General features: G+C 34.6%; 1 protein-coding gene across 2 annotated transcripts; it reads right to left on the reverse strand.

The window, feature by feature from the left end:
• Positions 1-256: 256 nt before the first annotated feature.
• On the reverse strand, positions 257-9,631 carry LOC116422349. Of its 2 annotated transcripts, XM_031959442.1 has the most exons (3): positions 9,444-9,631; positions 4,749-4,862; positions 257-2,587 (listed from the first exon to the last, which is right to left on the reverse strand). In XM_031959442.1, exon 3 carries the CDS (start codon positions 2,463-2,465, stop codon positions 702-704), a length of 1,764 nt encoding a protein of 587 aa, XP_031815302.1. In that variant the 5' UTR covers positions 2,466-2,587; positions 4,749-4,862; positions 9,444-9,631; the 3' UTR covers positions 257-701. The 2 variants fall into 2 exon arrangements, with proteins under 2 accessions (XP_031815302.1, XP_031815303.1); XM_031959443.1 differs by lacking the exon at positions 9,444-9,631 and having other exon boundaries at positions 4,749-4,974.
• Positions 9,632-22,200: the final 12,569 nt, after the last annotated feature.

Consider the following 22,200-nt stretch of genomic DNA (forward strand, 5'->3'; position numbering starts at 1 on the left):
TATATATATATATATATATATATACATACATATATATATATACATATACACACACACATATATATACATATATATACATACATACATATACACATATATATGCATATATGTGTGTATATATGTATACACACACACACATATATACACATACATACATACATACATACACACATAGACACACACACACACATATATATATATATATACATACATACATATACATATACTTACACACATACATATAGTTCAGGCCCCTGGTATTTTATGTTCAATTCTTGGAACAAAATGAGTGTATATATGTATATATCTATATATCTATCAACCAACATTCAACTATCCATATTTGATACATGGTTGTTCACTTATTGCCTCATTAGACTGTAAGTTCTTTAAGAACAGAAACTTTTTTTTTTTTTTTAGAAATCCAGTACTTAATAAGTCCTTGGAAAACAAGTTATGCTTAATGAATGCTAATTACTGATTGACTTTGTATTGCTAACACTTAGCACAGTGAATGACGCATAGTAAATATCAATATACTTATTGACTAAGAGGATCTATAATTGGTTTCTCTTATCAACCCCAAGGAAAAGCAAGCTGTGCTGACTCCATATTTCAAATAATACATAAGTTCAGGCCCAAGCTTAAGAGACAACAACATACAAGGGATCAAGTGATATACAAAAGAAAAAAATTGTGTTTTAATTGTTTATCCTACTTTCAAATTTCTTTAACAGAGAAATATGACATGGATTTTGTCTCACTGACATCTCTCTTATGCTGTTCCTGCTTGTATAGGGCATTTCTCTCTCATACAACTTTTGACTTGGAGATGCTCTCTCCTCATTTCGCTGGCGATATTTGTAACGTATGAAGTCAAGCCAAGTGAGTTTGGGTTTTAATGGAGCCAGGGGTACAGTCTCTGAGTAAGAGCACAAGGGAAAGACTGGTGTAGGGTATAAGAGCCTGCGTTTAGAAGAAAAGATACTTTGATTCTCCAGACTGGGGTAGTTCTTTGACTGGGGCATTTCAACAAGAAATTTGACACGTTTCTTCTGTGGACTAGGCAAAGATGTTGGTACAGTGATCTTTCTGTCAACACGATAAGAATTCTTTGGAAGCCATGAGCAAGCTAACCCAGAGTTATCATTAGCAGACAGATATCGATTAGTCCAGTGGGTACGTCTGGGATAGTCTTTCATCTGCCACACGCGAACCTCATTAGAGAAATTACTTTTTGGTTTTTCCCTGGGGAAGGGGCTTATGATGTCATCAACAAATTTTGTATTGTGAGTTTGCCCCTCGATTGTATAAGGTTTGATATTAAATAAATATCTGGATGCACTTCTCTTCTGCTTAGTTTGGACCTGGTCTTGTTCTTCATTTTGGTAGTCAGAGATCTGTGTAGCCTTAGTCTGGTAATAACGTCTTTTTGGAGTGTCAGTTAAAGGTAAAGCAAGCTTTTTGGGGACTGGTATGTCTTGAACCTTGGGATGAAGTGGAACCCTTGAGCGGGGTTCGAGCATTGGTAGAGACATTGGGGTACTGGCATCAGGGCGCGACTGAGTCTTCCTTGATTGAGATCTGGATGAACAGACCTGACAAGGTGGAGTCTTGGCTCGGGGAACAATATAAGGCTTAAATGTTTTTTGACATCCACAGACCATGCATATGCTCAAGGGTCCCTCAGATTTTATATAGGTGCGGTTCAGTGGAAGTAAATCATCAGAGACAAGGCCCAGGGCAAACTCTGTCTGACATTGGTGTCTCAAAGGAATCATGGTCTGGTTATTGTAATCATGGAAAAACTTTGTCCAACTTCTCTTAATTAATTGTTTTTTTGTCTTGGTTTCAGGACCTGGTGGTGTTATTTTTTGGAATCTATTGAGTAGATGTGTGGACGACTCATTAGGGCTGTTAGGCTGGTGCTGGGAAGCAACTTTGAGTTTGGCTTGCTCATTGGAACCCAAATTTTGTTTCCCTTGCTGTTCAGAATGCAACTTCTTCCACGCTTGGTTCCTAGCAGCTGATGCTTGTCTCTTAGTTGTGGTCTTGGAGCTAGGATCAGGATAATGTGCTGTTGTAACTGTGGCCCTGCTCAGCTTTTTACCTCGTAACTCTGATGTTACCTTCCATGCTTTTGAGGGACTGGGATTTGGCTCCGTCTTGCGATTGGAGATTGCTGGCCCATCTCTGGCCCTGGTCTTACTGCTATAAGGCCTTAAGGTTACTATGTTGGCCTGGTGATCCCTAGGATACAGAATTCCACTGCGTGGAGTCCTACTCCTGAAGAGCAAACCAGAATGTTTTTCAGGGTTGGTTTGCTGGGATAATTTATTTGTCTTCTTCTTACTCACAAGGGGCACAGCTTTTTCCTGAAGCCCAGAGTCTGTTAATTGGGAGCGATCATTCAAGTGATGAGGAGAGGACTTAATAGTGATGATCTGATGTTTAAAGTAAGCCATTTGGTCAGCCTGGAGGTAAAGTGAACCAAATTCAGACAATGGTGTAATCCGATGTAGTGGACATGATATCAGCACTGACTGGGTCTGGTAAGAAACATGTTTTTGAGGAACCAGGACCAAGGCTGAAGATGAAGAAGAGACAGTGAAAATGAGGGGAAGGAGCTACCATATCCACTGCAAAAAGGGAATGGGGGTGGGGAGAGGAGATAATAGTCAGGGATTAAACAGAAGTAGAGCCTTACATTTCATTCTAAGCTTTTCAAAGTCTTTACCTAAAACTGTTTTGTTAGATCTATATCAGAAATTCTTAGCACTCTTAGTAAGCTACACGTTATCTCCATTTGACAGATATGAAAAGAGATTATTATAGACCTGTAAAAATTTTATACTTAATGTGCTTTCTTAAAACTACCTATGAGGTAGAGGTATTATTAAAATTAATAATATTAATAACAACAAAATTAGCTAACCTTTATATAGCACCTAGTAGATGATGACAGGCAGTGTGCTTAGCTAAATATCATCTCATTTGATTCTTATAATAACCCTGGGAGAAAGGTGCTGCTATTATCTCAACTTTACAATTGAGAAAACTGAGGCAAATAGAGCCCAGGGTCACACAGCTAGTATCTTCTAGGATTTAGAGCTAGTATTCTTTCCTCTATGTCACCTTAGCTCATACATGAGAAAAATGATACACATGGAATCTTGCACAAGATCATAGGTATGGCTGATATTTAAATTATAAAAGCCAGAACTTAAACCCAAAATATTAAGGTGGGATGATTAAGAGATTTGCTCATAAGATAATAAGTGACAAAAGACAGGGCTAGAACCCAGGTTTTCTGATTTCTTGAATCATGCATTCTTTCCAGAAGACCAATTGGGCCTGAGAACAGGGTCAGGTTCAGATGGAAGAGTATTTTACACACACACACACACACACACACACACACACACACACAAAATACAAAGAGAGATAGGATGGAATAATGTCTAGTTGAAATAAATAAAAATCAAAGAGCCCACCCTTTTGGAAATGCCCCAAATGTTTTCCTCATTTTTTAACTGAAGGATTTCCTTGAAAATATAAGATATTAATAAAGAATGGCAATAATTCTGGATTTTTTAAAAAAATCTATGAAAAGATGATCCTTTTATAACTATTTTTAAAATGAAACGTTAAACTTGGAACATTTTTTTTTTCAGCTTGGACTCCCAATTTTGACAGTCTGCTGAAGCCTACAGACCCTCTTTTCAGAATAATTTTTTAAATAATCAAAGGAAATGGTAAATTTTAGTTAAGAGTTTAACCAAAAAATACCAAACATAAAACTTTGGGGGGGACTCTAGACTAAGAACCTCTGTTTCAAAGCAACTTCCTAACATCCCCATTTTGGAGAATTGTTAATAAACAGAGAGCTATTGTGTGTATTTATTTACCCACCCTCAACATTATTAAATCTAAAATGTGAAGCTAGTCACTTTCTTTTCTTTTACAAATTCCCATCTCTCATCTCATCCATTCCCCTTGCTCTTATTAAAATTTAAAAAAAGGAAATGTTATGTAAATTTTTGTAAAGATATGAATTGAAGGAAAGAATTATAATTTTTCTAAATTGAAAAAATGAAACTATAGAGCAAAATCCTAAATATTTCCCAGTGATTTCTATGATATTTTCATTTGCTTCCTCAATCTCAATTTCTGTTTAAAAATAGTTACTATTATTATCTGTTGTCTTTATATTATTTAATATAGTCTTCACTCTACTTCCACTAAAAGCCATCTATCTCACTTATTAGGAAGAATGAAAAAATAAATTGTTTTGCTCTTCAAAACTAATATGTCAAAATAAACTGAGATGAGATACACTGCTTCACGTTTATAATTTCTCATCTCTACAAAGAAAGGTAAGAAAGTGCCTTCTTATATTTTCTTTAGGACAAATCTAAGTCACTAAAATGGTTTTGTGATATTCTTTTCTTGGCTTCTAAGACTAGCTTTGCAAATATTTTTTGCAAAAATTTCCCATAAGCCTATAGGTTCAATTGCCAGTAATCCTGTCCTTAAAAGGTGTTTCCTCTTTGTGTTCAAGTTTTCAATTCAAAGACATGAAATGTTATTTTGAGATTATGAAAAATGTTGTGGTATTTACTAAAAGAAATGGAAAGAAACAGGCAGCAAAATTCAGACACAAATTTAAATCAACTAGACTCTCTCTTGCCCCTACCCCCACCTTATCCTTACTTCCCAGTTCACCCAGTCCCAAAGAAGTCTCTTACCAGGAGTAGCAGTAAGAAAAGCAAGAATCAAAGGAGGTTAAATGTCCAAATGTGAGGCCATTGCATCACTCAAATTTCCAGTAGCCTTAGGGACTAGAAGCCTCCTCTAATTAACTAATAAATTAAACAAAAACAAAATTACAATAAATTAGTTACGTCAGAGAAATAAATAATTCTTCCTAAGAGGACTGCATACAGAGTTACAAGGAATATAGAGCTATGTGCTTTTAAAAACACTTATTAAGACAATCCTTTGGTCCCAACCCAGAAAGGAGATCTGACACATCAGTCTGACATCACAGAGCACTACTTGTCCATTGTCACCTGGGGTCACCTGGTGTAATGGGGACTTAAATATTTGTCTTATAGGTTTCATTATAAATGAATGAAAAGCAACCTCAAATTTTAGATATATTTAAAATTGCTACATCCTTTCTAAGGGCTGCACCACAGCATAATCGTCTTTGGAAGCTGAGCTTTTCTAGTGTTAGGTAATGAAATATGTTTCCTCTGTATGCTTATTTCTGCTTATTTCTCCAGGCTAATCCATTATTTCTCCAGGTTAAAAAAAATAAGTCATTGTTGGAATGAAGAGCACTTTTTTTCATTTTTCATTTTCATTTCCTTTGCATTTTACTGATTTTCATTGACACCATTAAAACTAAAGTCCTTTTAAAATATATAAAATAACATTGGGAATAATTGGCAACCATTCAAATTAATTACAAACATTTATTAAGTATATACTGTGTTTGATATTGCAGGAAATGAAGATTTGCAGAAACAGCAGCATTCCCACACTCAAAAAGTTTATTATTTGATTAACATATATCATAGTCGTAATGAAAAATAGATAATTTTGATATGGGTAAAGTGGAAAACATCACTCACTAGAGTGATCAAGATTTATGTGATGTTTGAACTGAATCTTACAAAGTCCATAAGATTATAGAATTAGAGATACAAACCTAACCACTTCATTTATCAGCCTGAGGAAAATGGAACTCAAGGAGGTGATGGAATTAAACAGTATTCACATAACAAGTTTCTAAGGAGAGATTTAAATACAGGACTCCCTGCTTTAAATGTACAAAGTATAAGGTTTGGATGTAAGAGATGCCAAGATAGAAACTGCAACTTTTGGTAACTGGGATAGAAAAGAATATGGGAAGTGAGGGATGATGCTGAAGTTGTGAGTCTTTTTGATTAGCAAAGGTCCTTAATCCTTTTTGTAATTTCTTTGGGTATAGACATATCTAGAGAAGCCTAGGGAACCCTTCTCAGAATAATGTTTTCAAGTGCATGAAATGAAATGCATTGCCTTTCTATGGAAATAAATTATATTAAAACATGTTTATCAAAATTTTGCAAAAATTAAGTTCCTTAATTTGGAGCTATGTTCAAAGGACTAGAAAACATGTTTATCTTTGGTCCAGCAATATTACTGCTAGGTCTATCCCAAAGAGATCAAAGAAAGAGGAAACTATCTACATGGACAAAGATATTTATAACAGGTTTTTTTTGTTATAGTAAAAAATTAAAATTGAGGGGAAGATCACAAGTTAAGGAATTACTGAACAAGTTGTGGTATATGGTTATGATGGAATAGTATTGTGTATAAGAAATGAGTAGGGGGCTACCAGTGGAGTCAAGATGGCAAATTAGAGGCAACCCAGAGGAACTTTCTTAACATTTCCCTTAAAATTTCCCATTAATTCTTTAATACCTCTCTTTGAGGTAATATAAAAAAACAAGTATAAAAGTTTGCTGAAGAAAACTATCCTTAAAAATTAGAATTAAGCCAGTGGAAGTAAATGATTTAGTGAAACATTAAGAAAAAATAAAACAAAGTCAAAAGAATGGGGGAGGGGAAGAAAATGTGAATTACCTCACTGGAAAAACAACTGACCTGGAAAAGAGAGGCATTAAAGAATTATCAGATGATCTGAAAGACGTGATCAAAGAAAGAGTTTAGACATCATATTTGAAAAAAAATTGTCAAAGAAAACCACATTGATATTTTAGATCCAGAGAGTAAAAAGGAAAGAATCCCATCAATCATTGTCTGAAAGAGATCCAAAATGAAAACTTTGATGAATATTTTAATCAACTTCCAGAGTTCTTGGGTAAAAGAAAAAATATTTTAAATAGGTAGAAAGGTATAATTCAAATATTAAGGGACCACAGTAAGGATAACACAAGACTTAACAGATTCAGTGTTAAAAATAGCACAGAGTTTGGGAGATAATATTATGGAAAGCAAAGGAACTAGTATTGCAATCAGGAATAAGCTACCCAACAAAGCTAAGTATAATTCTTTGGGGTGGGGAATGGATATTTAAAGAAATAAAGGACTTCCAAGCATTTTTGATTAAAAAAAGAGCTGAATAGAAAATTTGAAGAAATTCAAGAGAAACATAAAAATGTATACATGATAGTGCATAAATTAATAAAGAGTAATCAGCAAAGTTAAATTATTTATATTCCCATATGAAAAGATAGTACATGTAACTCCTAAGAACTTTATCATTATTAGTACAATTAAAAGGAATTTATATGTCATGAATGTGTTGATTATGTTGAAATAATCTCAAAAAAATTGAAAGAGTGAGAAAAGAGGTATTCACTAGAAGAAGGGGATAGGAAGAGGTAGAATGGGGGAAAAATCTTAATATTAAAAAACAGCAAGGAGTAGAGGAGAAAATAAGGGGGGAGGTAGATGGCATGTAATGTTTGAATTTCACTCTAATTAGAATTGGTTAAGAATAAGAGAATATATATACACAGTAGTCATTAAGTGTACTGAAATGTAATTTACCAATAGGGAAATAGGAAAAGAAATGAATAAGAGAAAGAGAGATGATAAAAGAAAGGACCAATAAAGGGACAAAGTAGTTAAAAACAAAATAGACTTGGAGAACAGATAAGATAAAAAGAGAGAAAAGAAGAAAAAGAAAAAAATGAGATAGAGAAAAAAATACACAGTAATAATAACTGTGAATGTGAAGGGAATAAATTAATCCATGAAATGGAAATAGATAGCAAAATGGATTATAAATCAGAACCAACCAATTAAAATTCAAAGCCACACCAAGAATTAAATAAAAGGTTAAAGCAGTTTCAGTTGAAGCAAAAAAACAAAAAGACAGGAGTAATAATCATAAGCTCAGGTAAAGCAAAAGCAAACATAGACCTCGTTAAAAGGAGTAATTTTGCTAAGAGCTACCATAGACATTGAAGTAATATCAACAAATTTTACAGCAAGTTTCTCTGATAAAGACCTTTCTCAAATAGTTGTTGATTTGTTGTTGTCTTTAATTCAAAAAGAGGCTCAAAACAGCATCACTATGTTTGGGGTCAAGGACAGTGTGATCAAATGTCAGACCAATCAAATAAGACCAATATGAGTTTAAAATACTTAAACACAGATTGGACACATGAACATTTGGAGTGGAGATGTTTCTAAATTTGTGCATCTCACATTTCTTTGAGCTACTGCAATTCTGCTTCATTCAATAGAGTACAATAGAGGGCCTCCAGAATCTATTCCAAACTTTTTCAGAAAGACCTTGCAAGTTCTTATATTGCTTCTTTTGAGCTCCATGTGAGCACTTGCCTTGTGTGAACTGATTATAAAAAGTCTTTTAGGCAAGCATGTTTTTGGCATTTGAATAACAGGGCTCAGTAGAGTTTAAATGCTCACCTCAAGAAAGGACCTAGCCAGGTCTTATTTTGCCAGATAACCTTCAGAATCTTTCTAAGTCAATTCAAATGCAAACAGTTCAATTTCCGCACATGGCACTGGTAGACTTCCAGATGAGGCTAACACAATGATTCTGTAACCCTTTACTTTGGTAGAAAATCTAATACCTCTTCTCTCTCACACTTTCCTTAATATTGATTTAGCTCTGACAATGTATGCATCAACCTCTTCATCTATTTGTACTTTCATGGAAAGAACACTGCCAAGGTAAGTGAACTTATTCAAGGCGTTCAGAATTGTCCCATTTACTATAATAGAGGTTCCATGTATGGATGGTGTGGTGTTAGCTGGTGAAGAACTATTTTCTTGGTGTTAGTTGTTAGTCCAAAATTAGCACAAGCAACAGAAAATTGAGCCATACTTTGTTTTATCTCTGTCTCAGAGTTTGCATTGAGTATAAACTTTTCAAGTTAAATGACTTATTGTCAGTGCAGTAGCTGACCTTGATGCCATTTTCATCTCTGTTGAAGGCATTCAACATCACTAAAAAGATCATGCTAAAAAAGCATGGGAGCAAGAATACAGCCCTGTTTTATTCCATTGGTAACTAGAAAAATGCAAAAGCATTGTCTGTTGTGTAAGGGTACTGTCATGTAACCAATGTACAGTATGAATAAACTTCTCCAAGCTACCAAATTTTGCCATAATTTTCTGCAAGCCATCATGATTGATAGTATTAGAAGACTTGATTAGTTTGACAAATATTGTGTAAAGACCTCTGCTCTGCTCCTGGTTTTTCTCCTGGGGTTGTCAAACATCAAAAACCCCATTAACTCTTTCTCAGTTCTTTCTGAAGCCCTAACTGGCTCTCAGTAGATGACCATGAATTGAGAAATAACTGATTAACCTGTGATATATAGATATACTGGAATACTATTTTGCTATAAGAAATTCAAACAGGTAAATTTCAGAAAAAACTTGGAAAGACTTACATAAACTGATTCAAAATGAAGTTAGCAGAACCAGAACAATGTATGCAATAATAACATTGTGATGATGAACTATGATTTGCTTGACTCTTCTTAGCCAACACAATGATTCAAGATAGTTCCAAAAAACTCATGTTGGAAAATGCTGTTCACTCCCAGAGAAAGAACCAGTAGAATCTGAATACAAGACATAGCATATTATATTAATATTTTTCTTTTGTTCTGTTCATTTATAGCATAAATAATGTGGAAATGTTTTACATAATGGTACATATATAAACTATATCAAATTCTTTATCAGTTTATATAGGAGAGAATAATAATGGAGAAAATTTGGGTAATTTTATTTTCTTTTTAAAATTTTATTGAATTTTATCTTAAAATTTATTAAAATTTTATTTTAAAAAGAATATTAAAATTGTCTTAGTTATTTGGAAAAAATAAAATACTATTTAAAAGAATAATTAAACCCCACCATCTGTTCTTCATTTGAAAGTTTGGCTAGAAAGACTAAAGATATATGATTTTGGCTTCAGCATTGATTGATGATGGTTTTCAGAGGGCAATATGGAAACATTCAGTCCATCTTTATAGAATTATGTTCTTATCACTACTCAATGGGGCTCCATAAGTACTGAATTATTGAGATATAACATAGGTGTTTGGGCCCATAAATAACCTTCAAAGAATCATAATTGGATTGTTATAATTTGTATAAAATGAATTTCATCTGCCCTCGTATTGAGCCAAAAATCATGCATCTCTCTAAGCTTTGCTTCCATTTTACTTTTGGTAGAGAAAAACATTTTCTTATAGATGGATGAACTATCTTGTTGGTAAACACTACGGAGTTCATTTAGTAGCTTCTTAACTTACTTCTTCTTAACTTCTTATTTTTCATTTAGTAGCTTCTTAACTTACCTATCATTGTCCTCAAACCAATCTGGGATGTTTGCAAATGTTCTGGCCCAGATGAGTAAACAGAGTATTATACAACAAATCTCTACAAGCTGTTCCATTGTTGCCAATTGTGTGTTGGCTCAGCTTTCCCTCCAAATTAGCAACAAACTGTCCAAACTTGGGAAAGCATTCTGATCTGTTATCATTAAGTCCTCATCTTGTCTTACGGCTGCCACTTTTGTGGTATGTGAATGTTTATCTTGGAAATCTATGATGAGACCAACACTCTGCACCACACACATAGCTTTCACCACTCTCATATCCTGTCTGACTCTTCTACTTACAATGACACAGCTCATTAAATGCTAATGTTTCCTGCAATGGTGTAGATGATGATGAGAAGGTCATGACATACAAATCTTCAGCAGTAAGGGGCTATTAATGTTGATATTTACAACCTCATTCCTCCCAAGGACTCTGTCATGTTGGATGCTGTGTGTCTACTCCAGCATTAAAGTCGCCCAAAATTATAAGCTTGTCCTCTTTTCCTCTTTTGGCACATTGATGATGGTTTCCAGGTATTTGTAAAGTCTTTTTTTAAAACCTCATCAGGGTTTATCATGATGGAAGTATATAATGGTGGTATAGTATTTTCCTGCAAGTAGCAACTATCGTGTCATGAGACTGTCATTCATTGCTTTAGAGATTCATACAACCTTGTATGATTTTTTTGATTGCAAAACCTAGGCCAGCTTCACCTTTCTATCACAGCAGCCACTCCAAAAATGTGTATCCAGCTTTGACTTCAGGAAGCTGGCTTTCATTTGCCAGTGTTATTTCACTCAGGGCTGCTATTTGGATGCGACATCTTCTGAGCTCTCTCACAAGAGCAGTTCATCTTTTAAGTCTACTAGATTTTATGTTGTCTTTAAGTGTGCCAATGATGAGTGGAATCATCGTCTCCAAAGCTTTTGCACCTTTTTGGGGTGCTTCAACCACATCATGGGATCCCTCACCTGCTGCAACAAGTAGAGCAGAGTTGAGTGAATCAGACAATTTTAAGGCACCTTTTATATCCCCCTTATTATGCTAGGAGATGAGCCGTATGGATGTTTAAAAAAGCCTGCTAAAACACCCATGGGCACTGCCTAATTGCATGGCTGCTTTAGTCCAGAAGGAAGATAATTCTATGGCTCAGGCTGCTTCTGTTGAGATCTGTGACAACAACTCTCACTGTACCTGCATCTGCTACTTTGTCATTTGCCTGTTTCCACAGGACTTTGAGGTAGGGGCAAAATGGTAAAATGTTATAGGTGATATCTTTTGATTTTTCATAAATACAGTTTCAGTGTGGCAATGTTGCATGATGTCTGCCTCTTTCTTCTACAATCACCAAAGTCCAATGAGAAAGCAAAGGTCAAGAAGTTCTTTGATGTCTGACCAAGATCAATTCACCAAGAAGAGACTGTTTCATTTTAATATTCTGCTGGAGGTAGTCTTCACATGCTTGTGGTAGAAATACCCCCTTGCCTATCCTCAACTTGGTTCAGCCCATTGTTCTAAAAGGCTTAGCAGGGGATGACTAATGAGCAGGCTATGACTTCTTGGAGACAAAGGTGAGAGTTGGGTGAATCAAGTGACCACTAAAGGTGGAAAGTAGAACCCGAATAAGAGCTGTAACAAAACAGGGATTCTCCTGAGACAACTAAAGATATGAAGAAAGACTCCAGGATGGAGGTTAGGCTTCATGAAGTATAAATATTTCTAGTCTAATTCCACCGAAATAATGCTGGATTGGGAAGTAGCCTTAGCCCCAGCCACAGGACTTTCACTTCTTGGACAGTGTGGGGAGTTGGAGGTCTCAGTCCTGGAAGACTGAGAGATCCTATGCTGATTAGGAATACCAAGCCCAGCTATTCATGTATATGTGTGTATTATACACAAATATATCCTTATTTAGGTGTAGCCTGCTTGGAAAGGAGGGAGGAGGAAAGAGGGAAAAGAATAAAGTAAAAAATGCACAGGGGAGAAAAAAGAAAACCTCAAACATGTGGACTATTCTGAATACAATACCTTTATTACATATGTTTTCTTTAAGTGGAAATTTATTGTTAAAAACTTAGAATCCTCTCATGTTCTACTGGATACATGAGTATGTTTTTGTATTTTTATTTTATTTTATTTTTTACAAATTATGCAATATTTTGTATTTTAAACAAATAAATAAAAACATTAAAAATAAAATTCCAAATATATACTGAGTAAAGCATACATGCTGAAGATGGATAATATTTTTCATCATAAGTCCTTCAAAATTGTCACATATCATTGTGACTATTCTAATCAATAGCCAAGTCATTCACAATGGATTCTTCTTACAATATATTGCTGTTACTATGTACAGTGCAATTGGGTACAAGAGAAATCAGCATTTTTCTTCTTAAGGCTTCTGATAAGAAGACCAATATAACCAACACTGAGCAGAATAGCTATGTCCTAGTCATTCAGTGCCATTTCCTTACTGAATATTCCTTTCCCTCTTTTGGCCAAGTATTGTGAGAACTTTTGTCAAATGTTATAGGGTTTATAATGTCCCATTTTATTCTAATGTGAAATCTGAACTATCATCAGACTGTCCTGAGTTAGGCCTAAAGAAAAAAGGCAATTCAGCAGTATCAAATGTTGTAGAATGAACAAGAAGGATAAGAAATAAAAAAGACAATTTTATTTGACAAATTAGGTAAGATTATTCATTTTAAAAGTCAAAGTTTCAGTTGATTGATGAGGCTGGAACATAGACAGCAAAGAGATTAGAATGATCTACTTTTCAGATCTGTGGAGAAGGGAGGGATTTATGACAAAAGAAGTGTAATGGGCTGAGGCTTGAGTTGATGCACTGAGGTCCCAAGCACGTGAGGCTAAATAGTAATTGGACTATACTTTATTAATATACATGCTTGGATAAAGAATGGCCCCTGCCCACTCTCCGTGCAAGTCCTGATTGTTGTATAGGAAATGACGATTTTGGTGGGTGGAGGCAGAGAGACAGGAAGAGAGGCAGGGAGAGATTGGCCCAAGTTCTATGCTTGTAGCTGCTGGTCGTGTGGCTGCTGGTCTAGCTAGCTTCTTGACTCAGCTGCACACATTGCTATTGCCCATTCTCTTCCACCTCCGATCTTTCTTCACTGAGAATAAAGATTAACGATTTTCCCCTAACCTGAATTCCTGACTCCGGCTGATTTTAAAATACGCAGTCTTTGCAAAGAAGAACTAAAGAACATTGTGAAATGCAAAATGGATAATTCTAATTACATTAAAAGTTTTACATTTTACATTACATAAAAAAATGCAGCCAAGATTAGAAGGGAAGCAGAATTTTTTTTTTTTACATCCAGTGTTTCTGATAAAGGCATCATTTCTAAAATATATAGAGAATTGATTCAAATTTATAACAACACAAGCCGTTCCCCAATTGATAAGTGGTCAAACGATATAAACAGACAGTTTTCAGATGAAAAATTAAAACCATTTCAGTCATATGAAAAAATGCTCTAAATCACTAGAGTAGAGAAATACAAATTAAAACAACTCTGAGATACCATATCACATCTTTCAGGTTGGCTAAGGGGACAGGTCAAGATAATGACAAATGTTGGAGAGGATGTGGGAAAACTAGGACACTAATGCATTGTTGGTAGAGTTGTGAACTTATTCAACCCATTCTGGGGAGCAATTTGGAACCATGGCCAAAGGGCTATCAAACTGTGCATAGCATTTGATCCAAAAGTATTTCTACTGAGTCTGTATCCAAAGAGATCATAAAAAAGGGAAAAGGATCCACATGTGCAAAAATGTTTGAAGCATCTCTTTTTGTGATATCAAGGAACTAGAAATTGAATGGATACCCATCAGTTGGAGAATGGCTAAATAAGTTATGGTATATAAATGTAATGGAATATTATTATTTTATAAGAAATGATGAGCAGACCTATTTTAGAAAAGCCTGGAAAGACTTGCATGAACTGAGTGAAGTGAGCAGAACCAAGAGAATATTGTTCATAGCAACCACAGGATTATGTGATAATCAAGTGTGATGGACTTGGCTCTTTTAAAAAATGAAGCGATTCAAGGCAATTCCAATAGACTTGTAATGGAAAGAGCTATCTACAACAAGAGAGGACTATGGAGACTGAATGTGGATCAGAGCCTAGTATTTTCACTTTTTTGTTTGTTCATTTGCTTTTTTCTGATTTTTTAATCTGATTTTTCTTGCATAACATAATGAATATGGAAATATGTTTAGAACACTTGCATATGTTTAGTCTATATTGGATTGTTTGCTGCCTACGTGGGGAGTGGGACAGGGAAGAGGGAGAAAAATGTGGAACCCAAGGTTTTGAAAAAGTGAACGTTGAAAACTACCTTTGCATTTATTTGGAAAAAGAATATTATTAAAGAAAAAAAGTGAATTCACCAAAAAGATGGCTTTTTTAAAGATACAAAATGTTAAGGTTTAAAAGAGCTGAGGAATGAGAGGAGAGAAAATGAATACAATGACTATAGATTTTACTCCCAAGACTTTTAAGAAATCAAGGAAGGGGCTATCACATGATAGATAAAGGATATATTGGAATAGGTTAGGTTCAAGGGACAAAACAGTCAACAACTATAGCAACCTAGTCTTTGACAAACCCAAAGACCCTAGCTTTTGGGATAAGAACTTACTGTTTGACAAAATTGCTGGGAAAATTGGAAACTAATATGGCAGAAATTAGGCATTGATCCACACTTAACACCGTACACCAAGATAAAGTCAAAATGGGTTCATGACCTAGGCATAAAGAATGAAATTATAATAAATTAGAGTAACACAGGATAGTTTACCTCTCAGACCCGTGGAAGGGGAAGGAATTTATGACCAAAGAAGAACTAGAGATCATTACTGATCACAAAATAGAAAATTTCAACTATACCAAACTGAAAAGTTTTTGTACAAACAAAACTATTGCAGACAAGACTAGAAGGGAAGCAATAAACTGGGAAAATATTTTTACAGTCAAAGGTTCTGATAAAGACCTCATTTCCAAAATATATAGAGAATTAACTCTAATTTATAAAAAATTAAGCCATTCTCCAATTGAAAAATGGTCAAAGGATATGAACAGACAATTCTCAGATGAAGAAATTGAAACTATTTCTAGTCATATGAAAAGATGCTCCAAGTCATTATTAATCAGAGAAATGCAAATTAAGACAACTCTAAGATACCACTATACACCTGTCAGATTGGCTAAAATGACAGGAAAAAATGATTATTGTTGGAGGGGATGTGGAAAACTGGGACATTGATGCATTGTTGGTGGAGTTGTGAATGAATCCAACCATTCTGGAGAGCAGTTTGGAACTATGTTCAAAAAGTTATCAAACTGTGCATACCCTTTGATCCAGCAGTGTTACTACTGGGCTTATATCCCAAAGAGATCATAAAGAAGGGAAAGGGACCTGTATGTGCACGAATGTATGTGGCAGCCCTCTTTGTAGTGGCTAGAAACTGGAAACTGAGTGGATGCCCATCAGTTGGAGAATGGCTGAATAAATTGTAGTATATGAATATTGTGGAATATTATTGTTCTGTAAGAAATGACCAACAGGATGATTTCAGAAAGTCCTGGAGAGACTTACACGAACTGATGCTGAGTGAAACGAGCAGGACCAGGAGATCATTATATACTTCAGCAACAATACTATATGATGACCAGTTCTGATGGACCTGGCCATCCTCAGCAATGAGATCAACCAAATCATTTCCAATGGAGCAGTAATGAACTGAACCAGCTACGCCCAGAGAAAGAACTCTGGGAGATAACTAAAAACCATTACATTGAATTCCCAATCCCTATATTTATGCCCTCCTGCATTTTTAATTTCCTTCACAAGCTAATTGTACAATATTTCAGAGTCTGATTCTTTTTGTACAGCAAAATAAGAGTTTGGTCATGTATACTTATTGTGTATATTTTAATATATTTAACATCTACTGGTCATTCTGCCATCTGGGGGAGGGGGTGGGGGTAAGAGGTGAAAAATTGGAATAAGAGGTTTGGCAATTGTTAATGCTGTAAAGTTACCCATACATATAACCTGTAAATAAAAGGCTATTAAAAGAATAAAGGATATATTGGGCTCTAATACAATTTTTTATAGATTATATTATATATTTAGACCCTAAGCAAAAGAAGGAGACTAACCACTTTGGCTGCATCCTACACATTTTGGTATGATGTCTAGTTATTGCCATTTTCTTGGGTGAAGTTATTATGTCTATGATTTGCTGTTTCACCCAATCATTCTTTAGTATGAGATATTTAGTTTCCAATTATTTTTTGGTCTATTTTCCCCTGGCTTTTTATTGAATGTAATTTTCATTGCATCATGATCTGAAAAGGATGCATTTAATATTTCTGCCTTTCTGCATTTGAATTTGAGGGTTTTTTTGTCCTAATATATGGTCAATTTTGTATAGCTTCCATGAACTGCTGAGAATAAGTGTACTTCTTTCTGTCTCCATTTAATTTTCTCCAAAGATCTATCATACATAACTTTTCTAGTATTCTATTTACCATTTTGACTTCTGTCTTATTTTGTGGTTTCATTTATCAAATTCTGAGAGTTCAAGGTTGAGATCTCCTACTATTATAGTTTTGCTGTGCAGCTCTCAATTTCTCTTTTAAGAATTTAGATGCTATACCATTTGGTGCATGTATGTTTAATACTGATATTGCTTCATTAGCTATGCTACCTGTTAGCCAGATATGGTGCCCTTTTTATCTCTTTTAATTAGATCAATTTTTGCTTTTGCTTGATCTGAGATAAGGATGGCTATTCCTGATTTTGTGACTTCATCTGAGGCATAGTAGATTCTGCTTCAACTTTTTATCTTTACTCTGTATGTATTGCCCTACTTCAAGTGTTTTTCCTTTAAATAACATATTGTATGATTCTTGCTTTTAATCCAGTCTGCTATCTGCTTCCTCTTTTGGGGAGAGTTTACCCCATCCACATTTATGGTTAAAATTACTAATTCTGTCTTACTTGCCATCTTGTTAACCCTGCTTATGCTTTTCTCCTTTCTTTTTCCCTTACCCCTCTCCCCAGTATTAAACTTGTGAGCACCACTTGTTTCTCACAGCCCTCTCTTTTTAATATCCCTCCCCCTACCTAAGAGTTCCTCCCCCTTTCTTAACCCTTTTCCTCACAATTTTTGTATTCCCTTCCATTTATCTTACTCCTTCCCTTTTCACTTTTCCTTTCCCACTTTTCAATGAGGTGGGAGACATTTCTCAGTAAATCGAATATGTCTAATATTTTTCTCTTTAAGCCAATTCTGATGAGAGTAAGATGCACACTTTCTATCTTTATAACAGAAATATAGGTCCCAAGATTTCTTTTTACCTTTTTATGTTTCTCTTGAGTCGTATATTTGGAGATAAAACTTTTTCTTTAGTTCCATTTTTTTTCATCAGAAATAGGTGAAATTCACCTAATTCATTGAATGTCCATTTTCTTCCCTGGAAAAAATGCTCATTTTGTCTGGATAAGTTATTCTTGGCTGCATACGAAGTTCCTTAGCCTTTTGGAATATCAGATTCCAGGCCCTTCGATCCTTTAATGTGGAAGCTGCTAGATCCTGTGTAATCCATATTGTGGCTCCTCTATATTTGAATTGTTTTTTTCCTAGCAGCTTGCAGCATTTTTTTCCTTGGTGTGATAGTTCTGGAATTTAGCCACAATATTTCTTGGAGTTTTGATTTTAGGGTCCCTTTCAGGACGTGATTGATAAATTCTTTCAATGTCTACTTTACCCTCTGTTTCTATAACATCTGAGCAGTTCTCTTTGATAATTTCCTGGAAAATAGTGTCCAGGCTCTTTGTTTTATCATATTTTCAGGAAGTCCAATAATTTAAAGATTATCTCTCTTAGATCTATTTTCCAGATCTGTTGTTTTCCCAAGAAGGTATTTGACATTTTTTCCTATTGTTTCTTTTTTCTTTTTCTTTTTTTTTTTTTTTTTTTTTTTGGATTTTGCTTGACTGATTCTTGGTGTCTCTTTGAGTTATTCAATTTCATTTGTTCAATTCTGATTTTTAATGAAATGCTTTCTTCATTTTTTAATTTTTTTTTCTAATTGTTCAATTGAGTTGTTAAGTGAGTTGTTTTGTTCTATAGAATTTTTTTTCCATTTTGCCAATTTTATTTTTAGAGAGCTATTTTTGTTTTTCCAATTCACTAATTCTGTTTTTCAAGGATTTGATTGCTTTATCCACTGTATCTTTAAATGGGTGGGATGACTTATCCAGACCCTCTTGCCAAGATTCCCTTTCCTTTTTCTATTTTTCTTGTAGCTCTCTTGTGAGAGCCTTTTAGTTTCTTCTATGAGAGTCTTGTGTGTTGAAGACCAGATCATATGCCCCTTTGGGGATTCATCTGGAGACAATCTATTTTTAGTCTCCTCAGGTTTTGAAGGCTGCTCTCTATCCATGTAGAAGCTATCTATTGTTAGAGCTCACTTTATTTATTTTTTTGCTCATTTTGTCAAAGAAGAATAAAAGAAAACAAACAAAAAAAAAACAAATGCAGTCTGCATTTTTTGGGGGGGCTGGATGGTATTACTGAGCTTCCTCTACAGACTGCAGGGGGCAGCAGTGAGGCACTAGCAGGACAGCAATGGCTGTGCTGTATCTGGGCTCTTGAGACTCTGAGAGTGTGCGGAGCCACTCTGGGTGGGTGTGGCCAGGTCCTGAGAGATCCTAGCTTTTTGGTGTTATAGCCTTTACCTCTTGTGTTTGGAGCTTCTATGCTGATCTACTGGCTTGCTGCCAGGGCAAAATAGCCAACACTGTAGTAAATATCTCCCCACAGAAAAGGCTGAGATCACACCCCACCCCATTCTGGTCTGCTCAGTATGAGCTGCCTTCTGTATTCTCACTGCCTGCCCTCAATCTGCACCTGATCTGACCGTCCCTACCCGTGAGCAAAAACAAACCTTTTCTGGCAAATTTCCAGGATATCTTCTGTTGGTAATTATTTGTGAGTTTTTTTAGTCAAGCACTAATTCCAAGGACTTGGCAAGAAATAAAGTATTCTGAGATCAAGACAGAGGTTAGATGTGTGTCCTCTCTGCCATTTTGGCCAGAAGTCCCCTACATTCTTTAGATAAGAAATTTACATGGTTTACAAGAAATTCTATAGTGACCAGGTTTCTTTTTAAGATAAGCTTGATTATCTTTGTCTTTTTATCTTATTTACTTGTGGTTAGGTAAATCTGATTTGAAAACCAATTAAGATGGACTCTTGTTAAATGTTAATCTTATATTAACTAGATAAATTTTGTAATATGTTCTTTGTTGAATCTTGTAAGATCATGTTTTTAGAGGCAATTGAGATTTGCTGTACATATGTGATCTATCATTTTTTAAAAGTAAGAAAGATGTAACAAGTTTTATTTGTCAGATAACTTAAGAGAAACAAACTCTTACATTGTCCATTTCCTAAAAATATTACTTCATTCTGCACCTTGAATCCATCACCTCCCTGTCAGAACAGAGGCAGAATTTTTTATCATTGATCTTCTATAGTCCTGACTGGTCATCATAATGTTCATATTCCTTCAGTCCAACTTGTTTGTCTTTACAAAGTTTGTATTGAATAAATTACTCTCCTACTTCTATTCACTTTACTCTGGCTCAGTTCATACAAACCATGCTAGATTTCTCCCTATGCATTTACCAAAAATTTCATTTCTTGTTACTATTTTGCCATTCTGATGGATGTGAAATGGAATTGCAGAATTGAATTAATTTTCATTTTAGTAAAGACATTTGGATCTTTGCTTTTCATACAGCTGTAGATAGCTTGGATCTCATCTTTTGGAAGAAGTCTTCATATTCTTTATTAATTAGGGATTCTATTTAACTATGGCTTCTGAATTAAATAGTGCTGGAATATTTTCTTTTAATTGTTTTTAGCATTTTTATTAGTTAGATATGTTTTTTAAGTTCTTCTGGAATTTTGATGTTTAAAATACCTCTATGCATTCTATTTTCCAGATTATTTGATTCTGATAGCTACCTTACCTATTTTGCCATCTGCCTTTTCATTTTGCTCTTATATTTATTTTTTGAACTGCTAGTTGTGAATTGTTTTTCCCCAATCACTGGTATACTAAGATCTCCCAGATTTTGTTTTAAGCTGTCTCTTTTATTACTTAGGCCTTCTTTCTTTTCAATACCTTTCAACACCTGTCAGAGCCAAAAGAATTATGGAACTTCGGAGCTAGAAAGGACCTCAGGAGTCCCTGTCAAGGCTTATGAAAAAGTATTAATCAAGTACATGCTTCAAGACTTCCAAGAAAGAGAAATTCAGAACCATTCAATGACCACTTATTCCACTTTTGGGCAGCTTTAGTCATTAGTAGCTTTTTTTTTCCAGCAAGCTCAAATGTACATCTTTGTAATCTTTTCCCTCCTCCAGGTCCTAGTTAAAACATGAGTCTATTCTCTTCCCCCATATAAGAACCCTTCAAAAAACTAGAAAATAATTCTTAAACCATAACCCACCCCTTCTTCCCACCCCCAAGTTTTCTTTTCTATAGGTGAAACAAGATCAGCTATTTCAACTAATCTTCATATGACAAATTTAAAGCCTTTCCTCATACTGGGTGTCATTCTTCACCTTATAATATCTTCATAAACTACAGTGATTAGAGATAAATAATATGTCACTGCTGACTCAAGTTGAGTTAGTGGCTCAATAAAACCCCTAGATGTTTTTCAAAACTTATCTGCCAATGCCATGCTATATTATAGTTGCAAATTTTTTTTGTATTTTTTATATTTATTCCTATTGAATCTTGTTATATTTATCTCATAACTCTGGTCTGATAAGATCCTTGTGGATCATCCATATAATAGTTATCCTTCCTACCTTTGAGTCATTTACAAATATTTTGAAAATGCCATCTTAAATTTTTATTCAAATCCTGTTGAACAGCATAGATTCCTGGGATACATCATTGGGAACTTCTGCACATTGACAAGATACATTACTAATGCTCTTTGATTCTGGACCTCTAAAATCATTTCTGTATTTATCTGATTGTAATATCATCTAATCAACATGTCTGCAAATCTTAACAAAATATATTTTAGGTAAATTCTATCCATAGCATTCCCATTTATATATTTCAATAACCTTGCAAAAAAAAAAGTTAATGGAGTTAGTCTGGTATGATGTTATTTTAAAAAATAAATTACTGTTATTTATTTCATCAACTATTTCCTGATTACCATAAAGAATTTTAACGATATTTTTTAAGAATTTGAGTTTCAAATTCTCTGCCTCCAATCTATGCCTCCCCACTCCTTGAGAAAGCAAAAAATAAGATATTGATTATACATGTGGAGTCATGCAAAACATATTTCTATATTAATTACACTGTAAAAGAAAATATAAACAAACTAAAACAATAAAAATAAGGTAGAAGAAAATGTGCTTCAACCTGAATTCAGAGTTAATCAGTTCTGTCTGCGATACATAGCATTTTGATCCTTTTTCCTTCAGAATTATCTTGGATCTTGATTACTGTATCTAAGTTTTTCATGGTTGATTATCCTTACAATATTGCTGTTATGGTATATAATATTCACCAGGTTCCTTTCAAATCACTTCATATAAATCTTGCCAGGTTTTTTTTTGAAAATTCTGTTCATTATTTCTTATAGCACAGTACTATTCTATCACAATAGTATTTCACAACTTGTTCAGCTATTCCCCAAATAATGGGCATTCCCTTGAATTCTA

The sequence above is a fragment of the Sarcophilus harrisii genome, chromosome 3, assembly GCF_902635505.1.
Source record: "Sarcophilus harrisii chromosome 3, mSarHar1.11, whole genome shotgun sequence".
Classification (NCBI taxonomy): Eukaryota; Metazoa; Chordata; class Mammalia; order Dasyuromorphia; family Dasyuridae; genus Sarcophilus; species Sarcophilus harrisii.